General features: G+C 43.3%; 2 protein-coding genes across 3 annotated transcripts; both read left to right on the top strand.

Annotated features, from left to right (window-relative positions):
* Nucleotides 1–359: 359 nt before the first annotated feature.
* On the top strand, nt 360–3,105 carry LOC115574764 (frizzled-2). The gene has a single exon (XM_030406364.1). The coding sequence runs from the start codon at nt 575–577 to the stop codon at nt 2,210–2,212; it is 1,638 nt and encodes a 545-aa protein (XP_030262224.1). The 5' UTR covers nt 360–574; the 3' UTR covers nt 2,213–3,105.
* Nucleotides 3,106–14,974: 11,869 nt separating this feature from the next.
* Nucleotides 14,975–25,153, top strand: mylk5 (myosin, light chain kinase 5). Of its 2 annotated transcripts, XM_030408667.1 has the most exons (17): nt 14,975–15,305; nt 17,197–17,346; nt 17,901–18,053; nt 18,566–18,745; nt 19,159–19,194; nt 20,219–20,346; nt 20,908–21,061; nt 21,149–21,460; nt 21,544–21,652; nt 22,098–22,301; nt 22,391–22,608; nt 22,694–22,817; nt 23,583–23,735; nt 23,825–23,954; nt 24,042–24,129; nt 24,255–24,395; nt 24,714–25,153. In XM_030408667.1, the coding sequence occupies exons 1-17, from the start codon at nt 15,182–15,184 to the stop codon at nt 24,917–24,919; spliced, it is 2,610 nt and encodes an 869-aa protein (XP_030264527.1). In that variant the 5' UTR covers nt 14,975–15,181; the 3' UTR covers nt 24,920–25,153. The 2 variants fall into 2 exon arrangements, with proteins under 2 accessions (XP_030264527.1, XP_030264528.1); XM_030408668.1 differs by lacking the exon at nt 14,975–15,305 and having other exon boundaries at nt 17,240–17,346; nt 17,897–18,053.
* Nucleotides 25,154–25,526: the final 373 nt, after the last annotated feature.

Raw genomic sequence — 25,526 nt, 5'->3', positions numbered from 1 at the left:
CGTTTGTCAATTAAGATGTTATTTTAAAGATAAAGATTTTAAGTTTTCTCAGCTCCAGGGATAATAATGAAAAGCAAATCCCCACCTACATCTCTGCCACAGTATCATATAAAAATAAAGTTATATCAAACAAAAATGGACCAAGAAGAGCTTTTCTGTCTTGAAAGAAATAAACAGGCCTTAATACTCGTCGTTTAATATATTCATAATATTATAATTCTCTAGCCTATTGCAATATTTGTGCTATTCTGGTATCTTGACAAAAAAAAATTACACGTTCATGTTGGTCAATTAGATTTATTATTTTGAAGCTACACACCGGAAATCACATGTGTTACTGTAGTTGCCTTGACAATGAGGGAATCGGAGTTGTCGAAAAGAAAAAAGTCAGCCAGCAGTTTTCACAGCGGAGACCAGGCACCGAGAGAGAAGCTTTCCTGTCGCGACTGCCAGATTTTTTACTCTAGAAAAGTTACTCCCACTCAAGAAAACTGCTCGCAGAACTGATGATACAAACTAAAGACATCTACAGCAAGTTTATCGGGCTAAAGTTGTTGTCTTAAACTTTGGGGAAATGGGTTTTTGCCAGACGTGGTGTGTTGCACTCCTGCTGCCTCTGCTCATATCAGCCCAGTACCAAGGGGACAACGGGATAGTCGTCCCGGAACATGGATTCTGTCAGCCGATTTCAATCCCCCTGTGCACGGACATAGCCTACAACCAGACCATCATGCCAAACTTGGTGGGCCACTACAACCAGGAGGACGCGGGGCTCGAGGTGCACCAGTTCTACCCTCTCGTGAAGGTACAGTGTTCGCCGGAGTTGAAATTCTTCCTGTGCTCCATGTACGCGCCCGTGTGCACGGTTCTAGAGAAGGCCATTCCCCCGTGCAGATCCATCTGCGAGCGAGCCAAGCAGGGCTGCGAGGCTCTCATGAACAAGTTCGGCTTCCAGTGGCCGGAGCGACTGCGCTGCGAGAACTTCCCCGTGCTGGGGGACGAGCACCAGATCTGTGTGGGCCAGAACGACTCCTCCGCCGCCACCGTCCCACCCATCATTCACGTCCCGGGGACCCAAGATCCCCCCATCCCCCCACACGAGAGGCCTTTCCGCTGTCCGCCTGTTCTCAAAGTGCCCCCATATCTGAATTATAAGTTTTTGGATGAGAATGATTGTGCTGCTCCCTGTGAGCCCACCAGGAGCGGTGGGAACATGTTCTTCACTGACAAAGAGATCCATTTCTCCCGCATATGGATTCTGGTGTGGTCTGTGCTCTGCTGCGCGTCGACATTATTCACTGTGACCACCTATTTAGTGGACATGCAGCGCTTTAGATACCCTGAGCGGCCTATCATCTTCCTGTCTGGCTGCTACACTATGGTCTCCATAGCCTACATAGCTGGCTACTTCCTGGGGGACAAGGTGGTGTGCAACGAGAGCTTCACCCCCGACGGCTATAAAACCATCGTCCAAGGTACCAAAAAGGAAGGCTGCACCATCCTCTTCATGATGCTCTACTTCTTCAGCATGGCCAGCTCCATCTGGTGGGTCATCCTGTCACTCACCTGGTTCCTGGCCGCGGGCATGAAGTGGGGCCACGAGGCCATCGAGGCCAACTCTCAGTACTTTCACCTGGCAGCCTGGGCGGTGCCGGCCATCAAGACCATCAGCATCTTGGCCATCGGGCAGATCGAGGGTGACATGCTAAGTGGCGTCTGCTTCGTCAGCCTCAGCAACCTGGACCCCCTCCGAGGCTTTGTGTTGGCCCCTCTCTTCATCTATCTCTTCATCGGTACCTCCTTCCTGCTGGCCGGTTTCGTGTCGCTGTTCCGGATCCGCACCATCATGAAGCACGACGGCACCAAGACGGAGAAGCTGGAGCGACTCATGGTGCGGATCGGCGTGTTCAGCGTGCTCTACACCGTGCCCGCCACCATCGTGATCGCCTGCTTCTTCTACGAGCAGGCCTTCCGATCCCACTGGGAGCGCAGCTGGGTGAGCCATAACTGCAGGGGCCTGGCCATCCCCTGCCCTTTGCAGACCGGGCCCCGCATGACCCCGGACTTCACTGTCTACATGATCAAGTATCTGATGACACTGATAGTGGGTATCACCTCTGGTTTCTGGATCTGGTCTGGAAAGACTCTACACTCCTGGCACAAGTTCTACACAAGGCTGACGAACGGCAAACACGGAGAGACCACCGTGTAGAGTAATGTTGCGGGGACTGATTGTGTATTATTACCTGTCTCTCACGTGACAGGTAAGTAGCACAGTGGGTCGCGACGGGGTTTCTCACAGCATTCGTACTCGCCTCAGCTTTATAGCCACACATTGCATGCCAAACTGAGGGTCAGGGTTTGACAAAAGGGCAAGCTGTATAAACAAGGACTGAACCTGACTGTCTGAACAAATAACAAGCATGGCTACGGAGGCCATGTGCTGAAATGCTCTCCTCCCCCCCCTCTCCGGCTCTTTTCTTAGAGCCATGATAAACTCAAAGGAGCGATGATCCCCGCAGCCGAGAACATGGGGGGGGGGGGGGGGGGACACACGAGCAGTAGGAGAGCGGCAGTATATTATCTCTGTAAACGTTTCATAAGTGAATTTGTAAATAGTATTTGTAAAAACATGAAAGTTTTATATTTGTATTTAAAGAAAAGTAAATACTTCTCATCCTCTGCCAGTGTACCTGCTTTACCTTCGCACTGTAAAAAAAAAAAAAAACGCCACCTCCTGTAGATCTAGTCGTGTTCATTATTTGTTAATTGCTGGTTATAAATTCTGTTTTTTTTTTGTTTTGTTTTTTTTATGGATTTAAAGAATGTCTTCATTTCAGTCTGTTGGGCGTTATCCAAGAAGATCTTTCAGTCTAGCTCGCTGCACTTTGACTCCTCTTTAACTAAAAACATGTGGCTGAGACCGAGCTCAGACTCAGATATCATCGAGTGCCTGATTTGTTCAAGAGGAAAGTGATTATCGAGTATCTTTCATCCTTTTCTGTGCCCTTCCTTATGTTCAGTATTCTTTCATGATTAAATAATGTTTTGATAACAAGTTATTTTCTCTGATAAAAGAACAGCGATCTTTGTTTTTTTTTTTTTTCCGAAGGGGGTTGAGGGCTGTGTCACACCTGAACATCTGTTGCCTCAGACTGGCAGGCAACAGTAAAAGATTATTGGAATGCTTAATGGAAATTAGCTTCTCACACAAGTATGTAGCCATCTGGTAAATACCGCAGTGAGTTTGAACCGAAGCTGTCAATTAAACACGCTTCTCCCCGTGAAGCGCTTATCACGCAAATTTGTCAATATATATTCTGAAAGGTTTCACATCTGCGTGTCTCGTGTCTGAGAAACTGGTGCCAGCCTGTAAGAATGCGACAGGGGCCTTTCCTCACACATGTACACCAACATCGCCTTCAAGTGCTAAACAAAACAAGGAACCTTTTTCTTTTCTTTTTTTTTTCTTTAGCCTGTTGTTAGAGAGGGCTGGGTTAGATCAACAGGAATCATCTGGCAAGAAAAGTTGTGCTGTTGCATAGGTGTGAAAATGTTCCTGCCTGCCTGTTGGGTGCAGGGAAAACAAGGGTGTTCAGCGCCGCTCTAGTGTTACCTCTCTGGAGCCACCGCGCTCCGTGCCAAGTTGGAATCCCCCAAGCCATGAACGGCTGAAACTGAACCTTCTCTGCAGTGAGTGATGTCATGAAGTAGATGGGTGTGTTGGAGAAAGCTGATCCTCTTGCCTCAGAGCAGAGGCTCTGGGCTAACAGCAGGCTGTTTGAGAGTCGCACGCACATACAGAACAATGGTGTGTGTGTGTGTGTGTGTGTGTTGTCGCTGCAGAGGTTTAGATGAGGGCTGCAAGATATATAAAGTTTATAGGGGCGCAGCATACAGACACAAAATAGACCACAGACCCCTATTTGATAAGATTCTGTGCTTAGAAATGTGCTCTTTTGTTACAGATAGTGTTTCAACCACATGACCCCAAAAGAAAGTAATAAATACTGTTCGTGTCAGAGGTGGAGGAAGCACTCCAGGGAAGTAAATTGTCTATACTGGAACAATTCATGCTCATAAATGTTTTTCTTAAGTCAAAGTATAAGCATCAAAATATACTCAAAAGGGCCAAAGGTACAAAGTGGTCTTCAAGTAGAATGGTATATAATTACAGATTGTTCCAGTACACATTTGTATGGTTTTTACATAGTTAGGTTAATAAATAAAAAGTGTGGGAGAGTGGATGTCGGCTTCAGTGATGAGAGAGGGACTTGTTTATAGCTCATCTTGGGCTCATGTGAAATGATTGGTCATATTATTGAGTTTGTGTTGTGTTCAAATGTTGTAAATCATTTTTTGTTTAATCTCTGATTAATATCTTTTATTATTTTTTTTCCACATCCCAAAATGCGTTCTATCATTGATAGCCACAAATTCAGTTTGTTTCAACCCTTTAAGTCAAAAATATATTTTTTCTCTCAACCTCTTCCCAGGAAAATTGGACAACTAAAAAACGGATGTGTGCGGTTTGCGTCTTGTTTGCTTCTCTCCAGCAACAAGTCCTGCTGAATGAGTATCATGATTATTGTTATTCTAAATAATAATGCATTAATGAGTTCATGGGATTAAAGTTAAAGCTGGTGCGGGTGTGTGAACTTTACATAGTTTGTTTACTCGCCAGTTCGTGAATTACTCCCCAATACATTTTCATTTTGATCTATAATATCATCTAAATCATCATGTGTTTGTTGATTTTATTACCTACTATATTATATATATTGTGTTATCAAAATAAACCTACACAGTCATTTGTAAGTGAAGTTGTCGGATAAATGTAATGCAAAATAAGTGCAATATTTGCATCTGAGCTGCAGTGGAGTAGAAGTATAACCTAGCAGAAAATGCAAATACTCATGGAGAGTACAGGAACCACAAAATTGTACTTAAAGGTGCAGTTTGTAAGAAAAGCAGCCCACCCGTCCTGCAATCCCAAAGCGGTGGTTTTTGACGAGCTGGGCATGAGACTCAAAAATCCACTTCTCTGACAAAATAGCACGTTTAAATTACAGTACTTGAATCCATGAACTCAGGTACTTTCCACCGCTGGTTATTGTGTTACAGATGGATAGAATTATAGTGAAATAAATCTTCCCCATGTTGATTGGACCCCAGTCTGCGAAACCGCTGGGTTACAGCGGCGTAATTACTGACGGAGCCTTTACTATAAATGGACCCGTCTTTACGTCTCATGACCTGTTGGACAAGTTGGTGTTTGTCTTTCTTGTGTCCTTATCTGGGGCTGAATAAGGAAAGGGTTGTAATAACAGACAGGTAAGAGTGATGAAAGGTAGAAACAGACACTCTGCGGGGGGAAAAAAAAAAGCATAAATCTCCAATCTCACACCCCGTCTGCCTCCACCCTGCTTCCCTCTCTCTGCTCAGATGAATGGGGGGAATGCGAGTGAGTCAGTGGAGCGGTGCTGGGCCTTTGCCTAGTGACAGACAGTCTCCTGTGTGCTGCTCACTTCAAAGCGCCGCTGAAACCTGACTAGCTCCTTGTAAACAGTGCCGCCTGGCCCGAAGGCCCACTTCCTGCGCTTAACTCAACTTAATGGCTGGCTTGTTTGGCTTTGCGCTGAAGCAGAGAAACGAATGAAGAGTGAGAGAATGAAGACAAGCGGCATGGGGCGGGGTGCTGGTGGTAAAGAGAGTGAGATTGTTTTAGGGTTTATGGGAGGAGGGGTTTTTCTGGAGAGCGCGATGGAAAAATTCTGTATTATTTGGTTGCTTTTGTCTTCCTCCAGGGGAAAAAAAACAACAAAGACGGGGAGAAACGAGCAGAGACGTGGCTGTGATTTTGCGAATATTTGAACTAAATCTTTGGATCGCAGGCAAAAAGCTGAACGGAATCAGATGTCTGTGCATTTAACTTATGCCAGGAAAAAAAAAAAAAGCTCTTCACACAGTAATTTTCTCAGCGAATCTTGATGAGTATGTTGCACGACTCATCTGGGGGAGTTTTACGTGGACCAGGTGGACGTGACCTCCTCTATACATGCAGGGGACCGTTTGAAAATGTAAAACACACAGATTTTATTCCAAAAACACTGTGACAAAACCTGCTGGATCCAACTGCGTGTTAACTGTACAGGAGGTGGTTCCGATCAGAGGAGATTATGTGCTCTTTAAAGTTGGTGCCCAGTTTTTCAGTGGCAGCCGTCTCTCATGTTGTTGATCTCAGATCTTAAATCTTGCATGCAGCCATTTCCTGCTTGCTCGAAGGCAAGAAGGGACAAGCCAGGGATCGGGGGTAAGACAGGAAGAATGCTCCTGGAGTTGATATTATGATGTCGCTCTTATTGGAAGGAGGCCTTTGCATGTCAGAAAAAGGATTGTGTTGGTTGTCACAAGCGCTGGCTTTCTCTCTGGTAAAAAAAAAAACACTGACTTTTTTTTTTTTTTTACTGAATAATAACAATATCGGGCCTGTAAAGGGGCTTAAAAGCAGACAAAAGAAATCAGGGTTGAGGAAAAGGAGAAAAAAAAAACGGAGGCAAAAAGGGGGAAAAACTACCCGGACATGTAGTAAGACTGTTTCTAATCAAATCTTGGCGCACGCTCAAGAAGAACTCATGCTCCGAAGGCTAACACTAGATTAGTTGCAGTCATACATTATCCTGACCATAGGAGAGCAGCTGAGAGTTTCCAGAGCACATACAGAACTATATCTATCTGTCTCTGCTCTCCCCTCAAATCTCTGCAGGAAGTGCAATATGTTCTTTCTCCCTCTATCGCCGCTTTCAGAGGCGACCACTGTGATTGGGATGGAGCGTAACAAGTTGGCAGGAGACTGGAGGTTTTGAAATGTGCATTTCAGTTTTCTGACTTTGATTCAGGGCCTCCCGCCATAAATACTGGTTCTGACAGTCGCCGTGAGGAGGTGTCCTGCTTCTCTCCATTTATCTTGTGTCCACGGAAATCGTTTCTTCAACTTGACGTTGCCGCACTTCCGAGACGTATTTTATCACTTAAATAAGGGAAATGATGAATGCAGGAAAACTTTCAACCATTTCATTTTAAAGTACCGATCCTCAGCAACAATGGTTGTTTTTGCCGTGAAAGAGAAACGTCCTTTGGCAAGAACTAGTTCCTCCATAAAATACGCCTTAAAGATTTCGTAGGGGTTTAATATAACTGCTATAATCTGTCCTTGTGGTCTCTTTCAGGTTTGCATCGCGCCTTACAAGATATCCAGCTGTTCTTAAATCACTAGACACGGCTTCTTGTACCTTACTGCTTAAATGAACAAACATGGCAGAAACAATGAAGCCTCCTAACTTGTTGGTGGCTCCTTTTCATGCCTCGTACACACCCTTTGTCTGGGATTCTATAAGTGCACAGGCCTCTCCGGGGTGGCTCTGACAAGATAACAAACGCACCGGACTCGTTGAGAGTGACTTTAGCGATGTTAGGGGAGTTTGTTTTGCCTCTGTCCTCCGGGGTGAGGGTGTGCTGTGTGTTATCAGGGCAGAAAATGAGGGAGTGCCTCGGATCCTCTCCAGCTGCTGAGCAGAGAGGTGCTGACAGTTGCGTGACATATATTTTGGGAGCCTGCAAGCACGCATTGGGATAATAATGGGCTTGATTGGGAGGAGTGTGTGGATGGAAGGGAATGGTTAATGTGCATCCAGACACCACAGTGTGTATACAACCATGCCACTCTCATAAACCCTCCGGGGTGATGGCAGGTGATGTTTCGAGCTACTGTGTCGTGTCATTGTTTTCTATTCTTTTCTCTCCCCCCCCCTCATTTTATCAAGTTTTATTAAGAATACAGACAGAGAATGTGATTGTCAGGGTATATTATCAGGGTATATTATCATCCAAACTCCCTGCACAAGAGTTTGGTTTACCAGTGTCTGTCGTTCAGACACATGAAGCTACCAAGATGGATCACCTCTCAGAGAATACACTGATAGCCCAAAGCATTCTGTTTGATGTGTCATGTTTCATCATGTCTTGTAATGAATCCAGAGTGTCTTGTCCACAGCTGAGTCTGTGCTTCAACAATGATTTAAACCTATTCTGTCATATTTTGACTTACATGCACGGATGAAGGCACCTTTTGAAACAGTTGGACCCGCAGCCTGACCAGTCTTCTCACCTCCTTTACAGTGTTGCTGTGAAACACTGAGTTGTTAAATGCTATTTTGGCTTGTGAACAAAGCCTTTTCTGATCCAAGCAGCCAGTGGGTGGATGTAAGAGATAATAAAAATGATATATAATTTCTTGACACAACAATAAGCTGAAAAGGATGTTTGTTCTGATGAAGCTGTTAGTCTGGAAAGCCAAACAATTCGACAGCTGTGGGAGTAATCACCGAGCTTTTAATTGATGAGTCAATCAACCCCCCGTAGATGTGTTACAAGGCAGTAAAATCATTCTTATTGGCCCATTAATGCAATATCACAGCACTCTGAGCACCTGCATCTGCAGGTAAACAAAGTGCGTTGAAAAAGAACGAAGAAGCTTTAATCCGGTCTGTGGCTATAGATACTCTCCCATGGGCCCCAGAAGGGCCTCAGGCTTCGGCGATGACTTATTGAGTCGGCTCCTCTCTGGCGAGCACCGGCCCCCCCTGTTTTAATGGAGGCGCTCTTAACAGCTCTTTCTGAGGAATTTACAGCCCTGGCCCCGTCCCACTCCAGTCCAGGAGAGGGAAGGCAGGGAGGGAAGCACACTGCGGCCTTGTCCCAACAGAGAGAGCAGTGGAAATGTACAGCTTCAGGCAAGGTGGCAGCAGAGCTCCTGTGTGAGCATGTGTGTGTGTGTGTGTGTGTGCCCATCTGTCTCTCTATATCTATGTGTGTGTGTGTGTGTGTCCCTGTGTTCGCTTGGCTGTATGTGTTTCTGAGCCTGTGTCCATGCGTGTAAATCTAAGTGAAGGAGTGAGTGGTTATAGGAGGGCTCCAGCTCTGTAGGTTTTTCTCTGTAATTTCACTCTCTGCGCAGCGTAATCGCTTCCATGTGGGCCCTCACCAACAACAGAGCGGTGGAGGGCCTCACTGCAAAGGTGGGAGTTGAACACAGAGACACATACTGGCTCACGAACACGCTCTCTCATATGGAGAAGGACCGCCAAGCATGTTCACTAATGTAACAGCAGGCAAGAAGATTACCTTTTTTAAAAGATTTACTTCATAATTCATAAAATACATCTGCCTGGATGTTATCAATATTTTGAAGGAGATGAATTAAAAAACTGAAAAAATATTGTTTGTAACTTTTTTGCCATTTGCTTATCAAACAACAGACGTGTCATGTCACACACTTGCAAAAAAAAAAAAGCAAGACAAACTCTTGTGACTCCAATCTCTCAATTTGGGAAATTGCAGGAAGTCCAGCATGCCTATTTTATGCTCATTTGTAATTTCCCTCACAAGTTTTGTGGCTTGTCTTGCATCCTGTGTATTTGTGTGGCGGCCTCCTGCCACACATGTTGAACTGACGCCCTGCATTGCCCCGGAGAGGAGCATGGGGCCAGACAGTCACGGTTAATGTGTGAAACCAGCAGAGCGAAAAACAACAGGACCTTTTGCTCAACAGGGTCAGCATTTAAAGACAGAGACACCTCTACAGAGATCATGTGCTGCGTCAGCCAGAGGGAACTGGAATGAGGAGGAACAGGAAAGGCTGACGGGAGAGATGGTGTTTTTAAGAAATATGCACACATTAGAAAAAGTGGAGACAACTGTAGTCTAATGAGATCTGAACTGAGGCTGAATTCTAACATTCCAAACATTTCATGCAAAGATCTAAATCTGGAGTTCACGTCGTTGTCTTTGCAGTTATGGTGAACAACACCCCCTGCTGTTTAAGCTCATATACTGCTACAATACACACTTGAGATAAAATGTTCCCTCAACAACAAACTATGCAGTTATTTGGTCCTCATGTATAAACACTGGATGAGTTTGAATTTCGACACATTTCCCAAATGAAGGACCTTTTGCAGAAACTCGTCCACTTCTGTGGGAATGGTGAGTGGTGTAGGGTCGGCGAGCCACACAACAGCCTTTGGCCTCTCAGAGCTGCAGCCAGAGGCAATTTATGGCTGTTTGTCCTGCCAGCCTGGGAGCTGCTCTGGGAGAAGTCAGGGGTCACTGGTCAGCTCAAGTGTTACATTTTTCACGGCACCTTTAAAGCCTCATAATATTGTCGCTGAAAAGTTGCATGTGTATGAGTTTTATTAAGAAAGCAAGAGGAGGTGAGTAGAAAATCTGATTGGTGCAGTGATAAAAGAAGTACACAGGGGATTAATACAAGTACAAGCCATTAGTACAAGAGTACGAGAGTATTGGCATCGAAATATGCTTAAAGTCCCCATAGTAAGAATGATGAATTGGTAAGATTGGTAATTTGGCTAATTTCTATCATAGCATCACATTATACATAAACAGTGCAGTTGACATACTGCTGGGTAACTTGTGAATGTTCAGTTAAGTCTTATCGTGATCTGAAATACTGCAGCATGATTTATTTATTTATCTTATATTCTAAAACATTTGGGCATAGGACTATTCCATATCTTATCTTTAATGAAGTGCAAACAAACTATTTATATAAACTATACAGAGAAGATAAACTTTATTCCTGCAGGTCAGGGGACAAATGCAAGTTTTCTAAAATTATAAACTCGCTCTATTACTTAAATACTTTCCATTCAAAGCCATCTTTTATTTCTACTCTCACTCTTCTTAAATGTCGGAGGAAAACATTATTCTATGATTTACTCCACTACAATTATTCAATTACTTGACAGTTTTACAGTGGTTACTTTGCAAATTATTTCTGCATACTAAACATACAAAGAGCTTATGAATAATGATTCAGTTGTGCTTTTTCAGCTGGGAAAACTATCACACACATGAAATCCTCACAGTTGAGTCAAAACAGCCCAGAATGTGAACCGGTGACAGTATTTCACCCTAAAGTTTCTCGAAAGGTAGGAACTTTCTCAAAAGATAGAAACTTTAGAGAGAGACAGTCAAAGTACCCAACAGTAAACTGAAGTACATCTAATATGAGTGGTGAATTATTCAATCAGACACTTTATTTGTAATATTTTACAGGTTTGTGCTGTTGGTTGGGAAAAACAGGCATTAAGGAGGTGTAACTTTGGACTCTAGGTAATCATTTTAAATGACATTTCAACTTCACACAAAAGATTTTATAGAGTAATTAGACATTTTTGGAACCTTTTATTAAGTTTTTGTTCTAATGTTCTTTTATCATTCAGAATATGATGATTAGTAAGAATATAAGAGTTTATTAATAAAAAAAAAAAAAAAGGATGGTTATAGGCTATTGCTGGCAGCCTCTAGATGGTGCCAGTGTCATCTTTCTTAGTAAAGGACTGACAGCTGCTAACAGCTGCACTGAAGAGGTGTAGTTATTAGCTGGACATGCAGTTTAAGATTCTTATTGCCAAGTTGACATAATGATTCCGTGTTCAGCCTTTTGCCTGTTCCGCTAAATAAAGGTTTCTTCATATTTTAATCCCTGCCTTTTGTTTGAATTTCCTCAACAGTACTCAACCTGACTGTCAGAGAACATTAGCATTGCTTGTGGTAGCAGGTTTGGGGAAAAGCAAACAAAGAAATGTGCTGAGGGCATTTCAGTTCACATGGGCAAAACCTGTTTGTTAAAACGCAATTACATACGCGGTTTGACTCGTGCGCCTTCATATGGACGTATGATTTACTGCGGAGTTCTGCTCACTGACTTCTGTGCCTTTTGTTCATCATTACACTAGAGGACGAAACTGTGTAAGGTGTAAGTAAAGACATATGCATAAAGATTAGATGTTCATGTATTGTAAAATTTTGACATGGCTGGACACGACAAAGCTTTACGGTTTCACCAGAAGATAATGCTACGATCCCAACAACATGTTTTGTGTTTTTTCCAGCATGCAATGCATTATTAATGTATCTTCCATTGCGTGCTATGTTATCGTGATACATGGGTCTACTACTATTGTGCTTCCTTATCTTTGTACAATTTTTATTATTATGTGCTACGTTTTTTATTGAAAATATTATTTGTGGTTTTATTATCTTTGTCATGAGCTTAATGACAGCAGTCTGTGTCTGTAATAATCTCAATAAAACAGATCTCGAGAAATACTCGATTGGGAAATCATGGTCAGGCTGCACCATTACATCTTGCTCATTGGATTGTGTCAGTAAAATTTGGCACGCCAGACCATTTGGTGTTTCACAACACAAAATCATTGAGTTTACACTCTTGCTGGTATTTACATGCACAGTTTCGGGGTCATAGTGCAGTGTTTTCCCGCTTCCATTCTGCCTTTCATAGGAAAATGAATCATTATTTACCTTGATACTGCTTGTCCATTCACATTGCATCACTTTTGAAGCACTACAAAGATTCGTATTCACGGACTAAAATCCCCCCTTCACGCTGCTGTGACTATCTCCAGTCTACATCTATCCCCTTGATTAAGATTGAGGATTCGTGGTGGATAGATCTGGATGGACGGGGACGCTTTATCACAGTAGTCATTCCAGGACAGAGAGTAGACCAAACAATACTCATGCATCAGCTGCAGCATGTATAGGAGGGAGGGAAGTTTTGAGGGCCAGTCAGCTTGTCTCCCTCCTGCTCTCCACTCCATTGTGTGCAGAAAGTGGCCCTGTGCCTAAATTACATTAATTATGCTCCTATGGGTCCTGGCTCTGTGGGAGAAATGCAGCATTATCAGACTGTTTCCTTTTAATGAGCAGCTCTGCAGCTTCAGGGTCTCTGCTTACGTTCTCCTTCCTCGTCTCTGCATGTATTTTCTTTTTCCCAGGAAGCTGTCACGTCTTATTCAAAGCCTTGAGTCAGACCTAATTAGATACCGTGTCTATCACAATGTGCTACATGTATACAACTGTGGTTTGTTTTTGCGCTGTGACTCCTAATTCAGAACAATGATTAGCTTCACCTGGAGTGTCATCCAGCTGTGTTTGCTGTAACAAGTTCCTGAGAGCATGTGGTGTAAGGTGTCATGATTATTTGTCTGCTTACTTTTCATCAGTCAACGCTACCTTTGCAAGTTGGGTCCTGTGGCTACATGATAATCCCACAGAATTAAAGGTTTCATCTTGCAGTCAGAGAAAGGAGAAGGTCACAGATCTAGCTGTGTGATGTGAGTTTGGCAGCTGTTGAGTAATATTTTGGGATCATTCTTCATTTAACAATGAGGTTTATTGAATTATACTGGTTTCATGTTAACAGTGACAGAAAAAGTGCAGACAGGGTCGGGCTACTATCAAATGAGGATTTAGAAATATGCTTTATAACTATAACACAAAATTTGGCCGGTACCACAAATGTATGCAATAGTATGTAGCTATCTAACTCATATGAACATTTTGCAATAGTGTCTTTGTGTGTGTGCAGCCTTTTGGTAAATGTTTGATTTGGGAATTCTTCCCTCACAGAAACTAAAACAAGCCCCTCACAGTGCTATTCTGTGTGATCACTGATGTGGAATTTAGGAAGCTGGAATGGGAGCACAATGGAAAGACACGTTACAAAAACCCCTCAGTTGGCTTCTGGTGAATGTGACCAAGTACATGTAGTCAAAATCTTTACCTAAGAAGAAATTTGAGATTCTTTTTTTCCCATTTTTTCATATTTCAGAGGCAAATATTGGGCTTTACATGCCGCTACATTTGTCTGACTGCATCAGTTGTTCATTACTTTCAGATTGCGATTTTTTATACTTCTCCTGTCCGGTGACAGCCACGTATCTCCAAATGTGGCAATTTTTAAATGTTTGTTACAAAATGAAGCATGCAGTGATTCAAGAACATTCCCCTGAGATAAAGCGCTTAAAAAATGTCTTGGACTAGCCGGAAAATACATTATCACATAATTGAAATGAGAAACGTTGTCACAGCACGGTGATGTTGCAAAATATGATAATGATGCATTGCTGGAGATTTAACTACCTACCATTACATAAAGTGGTTCAAATTAGCCTAACGTTAAACATCTACAGCAGTAAAATGCAATATAATCATTAATTTAGCAGTAAATTGATCAAAACTGTCATATATGATAGTAAAACACTGCACAATGAGTACCTTTCCTCTTCATATTTTGCTGATAACGCTAAATTTTACTTTTCCTTGATAAAGGTTTTCAATACAGGTCGTTAAGTTGCCATAGAGTATTTTAAACTGTTGTATTAGTCCTTAACAAAAGTATCCTAATACAATCCCCTAATGCAGATTGTGTCATCCACTGGCTCACGACACATGTTCATCGTGGGAACAACAGCCCCTCTCGTGAGACCTCTCTAGTTGCCATGGCAGGAAGTGGACGTGTTGAAGTGAAGCTGTAACCCTGGAAACGGCCGCCCTGTGTATACTGTAGCGGGGCAGGTGTTCACACTTCAGGCCATATAGGATTTACAAGCCTGTTGTTCACAATCACAGCTTTACAATCCACAGGCGCGAAACAAACCCTTCGCGTTGCCGGCGTCACTGGCATCCCAAAGTTCAGTTGCAGCATTGATAAGTGAGAGGGCAAACAGTGAAATCGATAAACGGCAGCGCATTCAACAAACATCCCACAATACGACCTTTGGCTGGGTGGCTAGATAAGCCCAACCTCTTCCTCCAACAATCTCTCTTTTTGTCTTTCATTGTTTATGTGTTTTTTTTTTTTTTTTTTGTCTATTAGCCATGATAATGTGGACAGGGGTTTGAGAAGTGGGTGGGGGGATCTGGCTTTAAACTGACCTTGGAGAGATAAGGAGATGCTTGACCTGCCACAGAGGGCCAAAGCAAAACAGAAAGATTTGTGTTGTGGGTGGAGTTAGTGTAGATGCAGGGAAGGGCGAGAAAAGAGGGCTTGAACATGTGCAGAGAAGTGTGAGGACTGAGGGCAGAGCCGCACTGGCTTAGCAGGCAGTGTGTGTGTTTGTGTGTGAGAGAGAGAGAGAGACAGAAGTGTGTGTTGGTTTTTACAGACAAGAGAGACATCAAGCTGCAGAGGGCCACACAGCAGTGACAAAGAGAGGAAGTCTGATAATCAGCTTGGGAAATGACTGTGTAAATTATTTGTTGTTCTCACAGACCAGGCAGCTCTTCGACAGAAATGAATGGTGATGCCAGCAAACAGCGTTACGTGTCAACCTTCAGGATGCACATCAAGTCACCCCGTGCATCTCCTGCACCGGAGAACGGGCCGGGAACTGTTGACACTACATGTACTGACACAGGTAAGGGCTGCATGAAGAAGGGCAGAGAGGAGATTAATAATTTAAAGGGTGTGTGTTTGAGTTGGAGAGAGCTCCAGTGGTAGCATTTGCCATGTTTTTTAAATGTCAGTATTTTAAAGGCAAGTCGGGACACGGCGATGCCTCCTGATAACAGTTTGGTGGACTGCAAAAACAGACCTCCAGCAAATCTGTTTTCTTGGTGTAAAAAAACAAAAACTTAGGTCAGTCACTCCAAGTTTGTTGCTTTAAAAGCTAATATCCGGTGTTATCTTTGTCCTCGTCCAAGTATGTGATTGTTTATGGTGTTTGGAAGCTTTCACTTCCATGTCAACACATCATTTCTCAGGTTTTGCGAAGCTTGAAAGCACACTTCCTTTCTCATGTTTCTCAGTTTGTACTGATATAAACTTGTGATTTTTCCTGTGAGACTCTCAGGTGGTTAGCTAGCTAGTACATCTGCTCAGTAAAATTATTTTGTATACTGTCATTGGAGAGACAGTATCAAACACATCTTTCTGTCTTTTACATAGAAATATACTGCACATGTGGTCAAGATCGTACGTCAGCTTGACCACATGTGCAGTTTTGAGAGCAGCTTGTGAGCCGTCACTTCAGCTGATTTATGACTGACATCGACGACCTGCTTATAATAGCTTCAGGTTCTCGGCAACCTTGTGAAAACGAAAGGTCAGAGAGTCGTGATGTGAGCAATGCGTGAAGATCCTCCTCTCAGAGTGTCTGTGTGCAGAGGTGCAGCTCAGAGTATAGCTGGTTTGATTGAACAGCAGTCAGTGCCTGTCCTCACAGCATCAGGCTTTACAGTAATCCAGCACTGTAAACTCCGGCTAAAGGTTGATGGTAAAAGACCTGTTTTGTTAAACCATAACTTGAATATAGCTTAACATGGTATGAAAACACGAAATCAGCTTGGTCAACTGTTACGCAACGTAGTTAAAATGCTTTCCTACACCTGACAGGCCTCTGTAATAGAAATACCTTTATGATACCAGTCGGTATCAGCCTGTGCAGCAGATGTGCCTTTGATTTATAAAACTTTGCTGTATCGGGGAGAGTTCAGTTCCTGGGAATACCCGCCCCCGCGTTGCAAGAATCCATCCCTGGTTTCATTTAAATTTTTGGATTGACCCTGAGACTTCCAGTTAAGTGAGACTTTGATGAGTCATTTTGTTGAATTGTACTCATGTCGTCCTAAATGTTTCCTAACAATGTCCAAACCCAGAGACATCTGTAATTCTGTTCAGGGTTACAGTGTGTTTCATTTGGTTGTCTTCCGGGAGAGAGTCAGAGAGTGAGGAGGGAAGTCGGTGAGCATGACTAAAGATAACATGGATCAAATCTTGATACATCACCTCGTCCATTAACACTTCTGCCTGAATCACATGCGATAGATTTTCATTGGCAGTTTTGGTTGTTTGTTTTCATCGAGAGATCCCTACTGGCAGAAATAACATACTGTGTGTTTAACACTAAACATGTTTTTTTTAAGATAGCGCTCTGATGTGTTGTGAGGATCAGAAAAAGGAAGGAAGAACAAGAAACGAGAAGAGAAAAGATGTGGTGCGAAGTGTTTTGGTAAATGAGAGGCTTTGAACACACTTATATAGCACCTATAGCAGGCCTTATTTCAAGAACGGAGGTACTTTGTTCACGCAAGACAACGCCTCAGATCATCAGGGTGAAAATAGATTAGTTTGATGTGTGAAGGACTGCAAAACACAAAATATATATAGGTATATAGTGAAGACTGACATTAAAGGGTAATGAGCTAAAATAAGAAAAAAAGAATGTGCAGTGATGTAGTTGCATGTGTTGCTCTTGTTTCCTGTATCTGACCTCCTCACCTCTTTCCTCCCCTCTCCTCCATATCCAGGGCCTCTTAACCTCATCTCATGCAAACGCCTGGATCCACCCGTCTTCATAGAGCCTCTGGAGGACTGCTGCGTGGACGAAGGAGCTGACATCAAACTGCACGGGGTTATCACGGGGAGTCAGCCAATCAAAGTGTCATGGTTGCACAATGGTGAGCAGGGACAATGTGCACTGCTGCATCTCCATGTTTGAATTGGGTCCAGTGTTGATCGAAAGTACACTGAGGCCCTGGTATGGTCGCTTAAAACAAACCTTGCATAACATGGTTGGTCTTCTGGTTTATTTAAAATGCAGGTTTTTGTTGAATTAACCTCTTGAATCCTTAAATTTAGCATTTAAAAGAAAAATTCAGCACTCTTACATGTCTTGTTTTCGGTTCGAGCTTGGAGGTATAATGTCTTTTGTCTAATCTTCTACAAATTTCCCTCAACTAAGCCTGACATATTTGGTACTTTTGGTGACTTTGGGATGTTTATCATATTTCAGAACTAAGTCCCGCTTTAAACAATGCCTGGCCATGCACCAAGCATTTGTAATGACAGATCCACAACAGGGTTCAAGAGGTCGACAGCATATTTTCTCCTGTGTCCGGCGTCATTGTCAGGCCCTTCCTTTCTCACATGCTTTCTCTGTATCGTTCTTTGTTGCACATCGCATCAGATGGAGAGAGTGTTTTCTAGCTTGTTTGTTTGCTCCTATGGGCAGGTGAAGTGGCCCGTTTCGGGAAACCTTCCTTCAATGGCAGGGAGGTGAGTTTTGTGGTGACAGAGTCCTTGCCAGAAGATGCCGGGGCCTACACCTGCCTGGCAGAAAACGGCGCGGGGAAGACATCCTGCTGCGCCGCTGTGTTCGTCAGAGGTGAGACTGGGTGACGCTTTCTATTAAGGTTCTTGTTCTAATGTGACTGTGTAAATGTTGATCATATAATTATATATGTGTTTTTTTGTTAAATGAGAAGACATTTCTGATTATTTTTACAGTTTAAAGACTCTTGTTGACTTCCAAATTCCCTTTTATTATCATATCATGTCAATGTTACCCTTTACTGACCTCACACTCACTAAATGTGTTTATAATACTATTACAAATATAAGCATCTTGTGAGGACTAATTAGGGCCTGTTAACTAACACTTACTACAAGAACCATAATATAAAGCATTACCCGAGATGTTTCCGTAATGGACCATAAGTCTTCTTTTAATTAGTCTACAACACCTTTTGCTGCAAATAAAACTCCATTCCTTGGTGCAGGGTTCTTCTCAATGGACTATTTATTCTGTTATTTACTCTGTTCAAATTGGCCAGTTTCATTTCTGATGTTCTGTGGGTTTTTTCTCTCTCCCTTTCCTCTTTCTGAAAACCAATCCAGACTTTGAAACTATCTACAGTCTGCAGAACCGTGTCGCAAGTATCCCCACTTCTGCATCCAAGAGCCTTACAGAGAATGGACGGTCACCACAACCTCCCAAAGATGAGCTACAGAGGTCCAGAGGATCTACTTGTACTTCCCCTACAGGCTCTGACAAGCTTAGCCCCGTCTCGCCAAGAGGTGAAAAATAAATCATTATTTTCACACATAAATACGAAGCATTTGATCGATTTATTGCTGAACATATACAGTGCACCTTCCCTTCTGTACAGAACATATCTTGGCCTCTTTACCATTGTTATAACCTCTTGTCCATGTGATATTTTTAAATGAGCAGGAAACACATCACTTCCTATCCTTGTGCGATTGGTTGTCAGGCAACATGCATAGCAGTCAGGAATCATGCTGCACTTCCACAACAATGTGGCTTTTTGATACACCCACTTAAGGTCCTCAGTCCCAAGTGAACACCATGTAGGGGAGTGGACAGTGCACAGTTCAGTCTGTGAACTGATAGCCATAGATCAGAAGAGCAGAGCCACACCTCTGTCCTCACCTAGTAAAACCTACCTGCGCTTTGTCTGTCTCTGCAGAAGTCATCCCAAAGAAGAGAGCCAACTCAGGAACAGGTAGGAAACACATAAACATCTTTTTTCCCTACTTCCTTTCTTGCTGTTTCTGCCAAATGAACAGGCAATGCACCTGTCTTTCCATCATTTATTCATTTTCTGATGGTTTGCTGCTGTATCATCTGATTTGTTATTTTAACTTCTTGGTTGGAGTCTGTTTTTTTGTGTGTGACCTTCTTTTGATGCCGTTGTGGTTTGCCCCAAAGCTAGTCTTTCTTTTTTAACCTTTGTTCTTGTCATAATGCTGTCGGGCTCTAAGCTATTGTGCTCAACCAGAAGCATTAAAAGCTGAACATCTGTTATGACATTGCACAGGATAAGAGGTACTGCTTTTTATGGTTGTGTTGTTTATTGTTTTATGAATTTGATATAAGTGGTGGCTGGAGAGGGAGAAGCAATAAAGTAGCATCAGACTCCCTGTTAGGGAAAGCCATTTAAACATCATTTTATCAGGTTGTCAATAGTCAAATTCACCATCCTGATGCCACAGCATTTGAATATCGACAGCGCGAGCGATGATATTAACTCCGGCTCATATATGGAATTGTCTAGTCTGATGTAAATACATGGTAGCATTGTGTACCCATAGGATTAAGTGCAGATAAAGGTGAGTTGTGTTTGCTTCCTTTCAAGATATGTGTCTAAGTAAATAGTGTGAAACATATTGTGGAACAGGGAGGCAGTTGTCTTTAAGAACAGGTTGGCCTAATATCAACACTTGATTACACAAGGAGTGGTTGTTCTTGCGTGTGGTAGGTCATCTGTGTTTTGCATATTGTTTCCACTTGAGACACTGCAGTATGCTATAATAATAAGGGTCTTTTGGGGGGGAAGTAATACACCCTCATTCTGTACAACACTAACCACAGATCACCTAATCTCATCCCCCTCCAAGACATGCTCTCTCTCCTTCTGTCTTTATCTCTCACGCCACGCTGGATAGTTTCCTTCCAGCGAGGCGTCCAGATCAACAATGAGCAGGCAGGTTCTTAGTCAAAGTTCTCACTTTGTTTTGTCTTTGCAGGTCCGGCGTTACGCTTTGAAAAACCTCCACGGCATGTCAAGGTGGAGGTGGGACAAACTGCACGGGTGACTTGTTCGTTCGCCGGCAGTCCTCCTGTGGTGTCGTGTTGGATCAGAAACAAAGAACAGGTGTTGTAATTTTAAGGCTGGTTGACAGAATGTCCACTTCAGTCAGTGTTTGTGTCCACCATGTCATTGTCTTTATCAATCCCAGTCATCAGATTAAATGTTTGCAATAAAGGCATCTGCAAGCCACAGATATGGTGAAACTTTATGTTGTAAAGACGATGTGCTGATTAGGTTTAGGCACTTTAAATGGAAATTTAAAATATCCAGTGGTTTCACATTTACAAATATCAAAACACCATCTCAAAAAGCGGTCTCTCAAGCTGTCGCACAAAAGAAAAAGTATGGTTTTGTTGGTTGAAAATAACTTAAGAAATACATATGCTGAACAGTGGTCTAAGACCTGCCAGCCAACTCGTCTAGCTGTCTCGCAACTAAACCTCCCCTCTCAGAAGTCAGCTCAACTACAAGTAATCTCTTCATTACTTGAAGGGCTCTAGAAATGTTGATGTGATATGTGTGAAACACAAATATCTAACATATCCATGGTTTGCAGAAACACACAATGCCAACAATTTATTCTGACAACTGACAAGCTCTTTCTTACACACTGTGTATATGCAGATAGTGGATGGTCCGGAGCTTTGGGCAGAAAACACAGATCTCAGCAGCACACTGGTTATAGCAGAAGCTAAGCCACAGCATACAGGTCGCTACACTGTTGTAGTGAGGGATCGAAAGAACTCTGCACAGCACACACTCACCCTTTCTGTCATAGGTAAGAAAACACACACTCTGCAGCATCAGGACCATGTGAAGTACGTTCGCAGTTACTTGAGCTCTTTGTTGATCCTCATCCCACCAGAGAGGCCCCAGCCTCCTGCCTCCTGTCCCGTGATCTGCCCCATCTCTGCCACCAGCCTTGTGCTGTCCTGGTCGGGCCCCTGCTACGACGGAGGCAGTGCCGTCCTGGGTTATGTGGTCGAGGTAAAGAACCAAGGACGCGTTGAGTCTGGGGACTGGAGCGAGCTCACAGCCCAGTGTAAGAGCACCTCTTACAAAGTGAGCTCGGGGCTGCTGCCTCAACAGGAATATTGTTTCAGAGTGAGAGCCTACAACGAGGTGGGAGCAAGTGAGCCAGGACCAGTGTCACCAGTGTTTAGGATGGAGCAGAAAGGTGAGTGATATGAGCACCGCGTTGGAAATAAAAGGGAACATATACTGAGTCTTAAATTCAACCAATTGTTCCTTTTTGTGTAGATTTAAACAAACCGCAGGAGGAGGAGGCCCCACAAGCCTTTACCAGTGTCACTATTGATTCTTCCCACAAAGTCACAGATCACTTCCATTTGCAGGAGAAACTGGGAATGTGAGTATCCGCCAGAGACAAAGCTTTTGTTCCAAGCATGCAAGTTCTCCCAAGTAGCGAAAGAAGATTAAATCTCATGCATGTAGAGACGCAGTTCTACTCTAGTAACCAACAGATTAACAACAGTGGCTGCACAGATCTTAGATGAAAGATTGTGTGCTGGGTTGTCTCTTTTTGTGATGGACACACTACCAGATTTTTCAAGATATAAGATAAGATAAGATAAACACAGTAACAAGAAGTGGGACAATTCCTACTGTCCATATATACACTGCAGTTGTAGCCGAATAAAGTCCATAAGATGGACATAAATGCAAGTTGCTGCAGTTCTGGATCAGATAATTGGGATAAACCAGGGTCAGAGTTTTTTAATTGTGTTAGTCTTAGAGATTGACACAGCATTTCTCTCTTAAGGCCCAGAGATTATAATGACTCTCTTCATTAGGGGAAAGTTCGGCCTGGTGTTCAAGTTAACCCACAAAGAAACGGGACGTGTGTGCGCTGGGAAGTTCTACAAAGGCCGACGTGCCAAGGAGAGGGAGGCTGCCCGTAAAGAGATAGAGCTGATGAACTACCTCCACCACCCCAAACTGGTCCAGTGCCTCGCAGCATACGATCACAAGCCAGAGATGGTCATGGTCATGGAGTTGTGAGTATCATCTTGACGAGGCCAAACTGGTTGAATAAGGTATATATGAAGAAATACTCTAACTGTCGCTGTGGTTTGTCTGTCTGTAGTATTGCAGGCGGGGAACTGTTTGAACGCATCGTTGACGACAACTTTGAGCACACAGAACCGGCCAGTGTGCGCTACGTGCAGCAGATCTTGGAGGGGATCGCCTACATGCATCAGCAGAACATCATCCATCTGGACCTCAAACCTGAGAACATTGTGTGTGTTGACACCAATGGCACCTCCGTCAAGATCATTGATTTCGGATTGGCCAGCAGGCTTGGTACGTGAAATTAAGCTCTTAACAATTTCCTTATCATTCCTGTGAAATGTTTCAAAACCAAACCTGTGGGTGTTATGTTTAACAGATAGCAACACACCTCTGAAGGTGATGCATGGGACTCCAGAGTTTGTGGCACCTGAAGTGATCAGCTATGAGCCTGTGTGTTTGGCCACTGACATGTGGAGCATCGGTGTCATCTGTTACATACTGTGAGTACGGCGCTTTCTACATTCATAGTTTGACATTTTGGGAAACAGACTGCCTCGCTGTCTTTTTGAAGGGTTAGATAAAAATACCACTTTTTGTATGCACATGAACTCTGAAGCCGGAGCCAGATAGCTTAGCTTAGTTCAAAGACTGGAAAAGGCAGGAAAAAGCTAGCCTGGCTCTGTCCAAAGCTAACAAAATCAAACTGTCAGCACCTCTAAAGCTCTTCCTTGAGTCTCAGCTGGATGCCTGGCACTCAAGGAAGTTACTGCTTCCCAGCTAAGAAACAGACCGCTACAAGACCCCCCATAAAACCTTAGCGGGTGGATTTACACTACAGTTTTGAACAAGCAAGACGACGTGTTTATTAGTGATGTTTGTTAATTAGTGAGCTTTAGTGGTGTAGGTAGGTGGAGATGGAGCAGTGGTTGCTGTTTCCCCTGTGTTCAGTCTTTGTGCTGAGCTAAGCTAACCAGCTGCTGATGGTGGTGACAAACATATCTTAGTGAGAAGGAGTGTTTCACAAAACTATTCCTTTAAACAATGCCTTGTGTCCAGCACATCCACTGTATTTGTTCCATTGTGAGAGAGGATTTTCCAATACAGTTGCTGAGAACTTGTACACCACCCTGTAACAGACAAATGAACTGTTTAAATGGTGATGGAGCCACCTCCTGCTGTTGTGTTTTGCTGGCTTCTAACGCCACCTACTGGATGTAGGTTGAAACTGTCAATATAATGACAACGCTGTCTGTCTTTTTCTTCAGGTTGAGTGGTGAGTCTCCATTCCAGGGTAACAGCGATGCAGAGACCCTGGCTTTGGTTACAGCAGCACAGTGGGAGTTTGATGAGGAAAGCTTTGAGGAGATTACAGAGGAGGCCAAAAATTTCATCAGCTCCTTGCTCAGCAAGGACACCAGGTGATTTTCATAAACATATAGCTGAAGCACTGCGTCCTAATTCTATCTCGTCTTAACCACCTATAACACCATGGTGCCTGTTTTTCCAGGCGGAGGATGTCCTGTGAAGAGGCACTTGCCCACCCTTGGATGGCAGCATTTGACTCTGGAGATCTCACCAACACCAAGAATCTTTCCAAGGAGAAGATGAAAAGGTTTCTAGCCAGGCAGAAGTGGAAGGTGACACCTCAGCACAGCACATTTTCTTTGAGTTTGAGGTGCTGTTTTGGTTTTCTGCTAAAGACTCTGAATGTTTGGGTTACATAGAAAGCAGGTAAGGCCTTGTTGGCCTTGAAGAGGATGGCGCTGCTTTCTAAAAGTGACAGCACCACATCTCCTACCAGCCCTGGGGAGGGTATGACACTCACATGCTTTTATTATCTTACCAGGGCTCAGATTACTTTCCTGGTTTAAACTTGCTGCCATGGGGTTTCCCTCCTCTTTCATCTACTTCCTCCTTCCTCACCCTCTTTGTCCCAGACTCACCCCTGAGCCCGGAGGCAGAGCAAGCCCTGCAGTCTCTGGAGCGCAAGATGCAGGGGCCGCCCAAGTTCACCCAGAGCCTGGAGGACCAGACTGTAACTCAGGGATCCAGTGCCCGTCTGTCATGTCACCTCACAGGTACACACAGCTTCTTATCTTGAGGCTTTCAATTAAACGCTCAAGCTGTACTTATGTTACTCTTTCTGACATCATGTTGCAGAGCAGTGACTTAAGACAGACTAAAGTCACAAATGAGGACATCAGACTCAACTTGCTTGACTCTCTTGACCTAAAACTGGAAAGCAAAACTGTTGCTTTGAAAGAAATATGTTTATTAAATTTATTTTTAATGGTCCACATTGAGACCTCAAAGAATCTTGACCTTCAACTTTACTAGAACTTTTCCCTCGAGGCTTAATATTTTTTTCGTCCTCACCTCTCCATCTATCTCGGCAGGATATCCTGACCCTGAGGTGGTGTGGCTGTGCGGGGAAGAGCCTGTGGAGGAGTCGCCCTCAGTGCAGATAGAGTACGAGGAAGATGGCCGTTGTACCCTGGTCCTAGCCAAAGCTGGCCCAGGCGACACCAACATTTACACCTGTCGAGCCACCAATGACCATGGAGAGACTTCCTGCTCAGCCAAACTCACTGTTCAAAAGTAGACTCCTGATATCCACGTGTGCAAATATGAAATGTTTAAACATACTGTTCTTGAGTGCCTTGAAAAGATGTATTGTACATTCTTATTTTAATACAAAAGGGGGACAGAACTGTGCATTCTGTGCTGTGGCTGGAAATATAGTTTAACAAATGTGTTATTGTATAAAATATATAAGCAGATGAATGTAACAGAGCTTCAAACATAGATAAAGGTTGATATTTCTTCTTGGGACTGAGATGTGGTCATTCATTGTCTTCAACATCATGACGTTTCAGCTTAAATCATGAATCTATTTCTTACTTTGGCTCATGTGTTAATAACGTAAAGATCCCATCAGTATCAGTTGCTTTATAAAAAGCAAACAGGCCTGAAATGTGATACTCATCAAGCTTGTGTTGGGTAGAATTCTGAAGAAAATGAACAGCAAACCTAAAGAATTCACCTGAGAATGATGTGAGCAACAAATATTTTTTATTACTTAACTTATTAAACATGGCTTTCAATAAACCAATTAAGTGTGTGTGACAGAAAAAAAAGAAAAATCTAGTTAAGTGTCAAAATCTAAACGTAGCGCTGTGCTTACTGTAATTAGAACTGTGCTGTTACAG

The sequence above is a fragment of the Sparus aurata genome, chromosome 23 (assembly GCF_900880675.1).
Source record: "Sparus aurata chromosome 23, fSpaAur1.1, whole genome shotgun sequence".
In the NCBI taxonomy this organism is placed as follows: Eukaryota; Metazoa; Chordata; class Actinopteri; order Spariformes; family Sparidae; genus Sparus; species Sparus aurata.
Note: the sequence above shows the minus strand (reverse complement) of the source record. Positions and strands in the feature narration are given on the sequence as shown.

Coding starts and splice junctions, on each gene's coding strand:
- mylk5 (XM_030408667.1), top strand. CDS start 15,182: ATGAATGGTGATGCCAGCAAACAGCGTTACGTGTCAACCTTCAGGATG. Junction 22,818..23,582: donor GGTGTCATCTGTTACATACT/GTGAGTACGGCG, acceptor CTTTTTCTTCAG/GTTGAGTGGTGAGTCTCCAT. Junction 24,396..24,713: donor TCTGTCATGTCACCTCACAG/GTACACACAGCT, acceptor CTATCTCGGCAG/GATATCCTGACCCTGAGGTG.
- LOC115574764 (XM_030406364.1), top strand. CDS start 575: ATGGGTTTTTGCCAGACGTGGTGTGTTGCACTCCTGCTGCCTCTGCTC.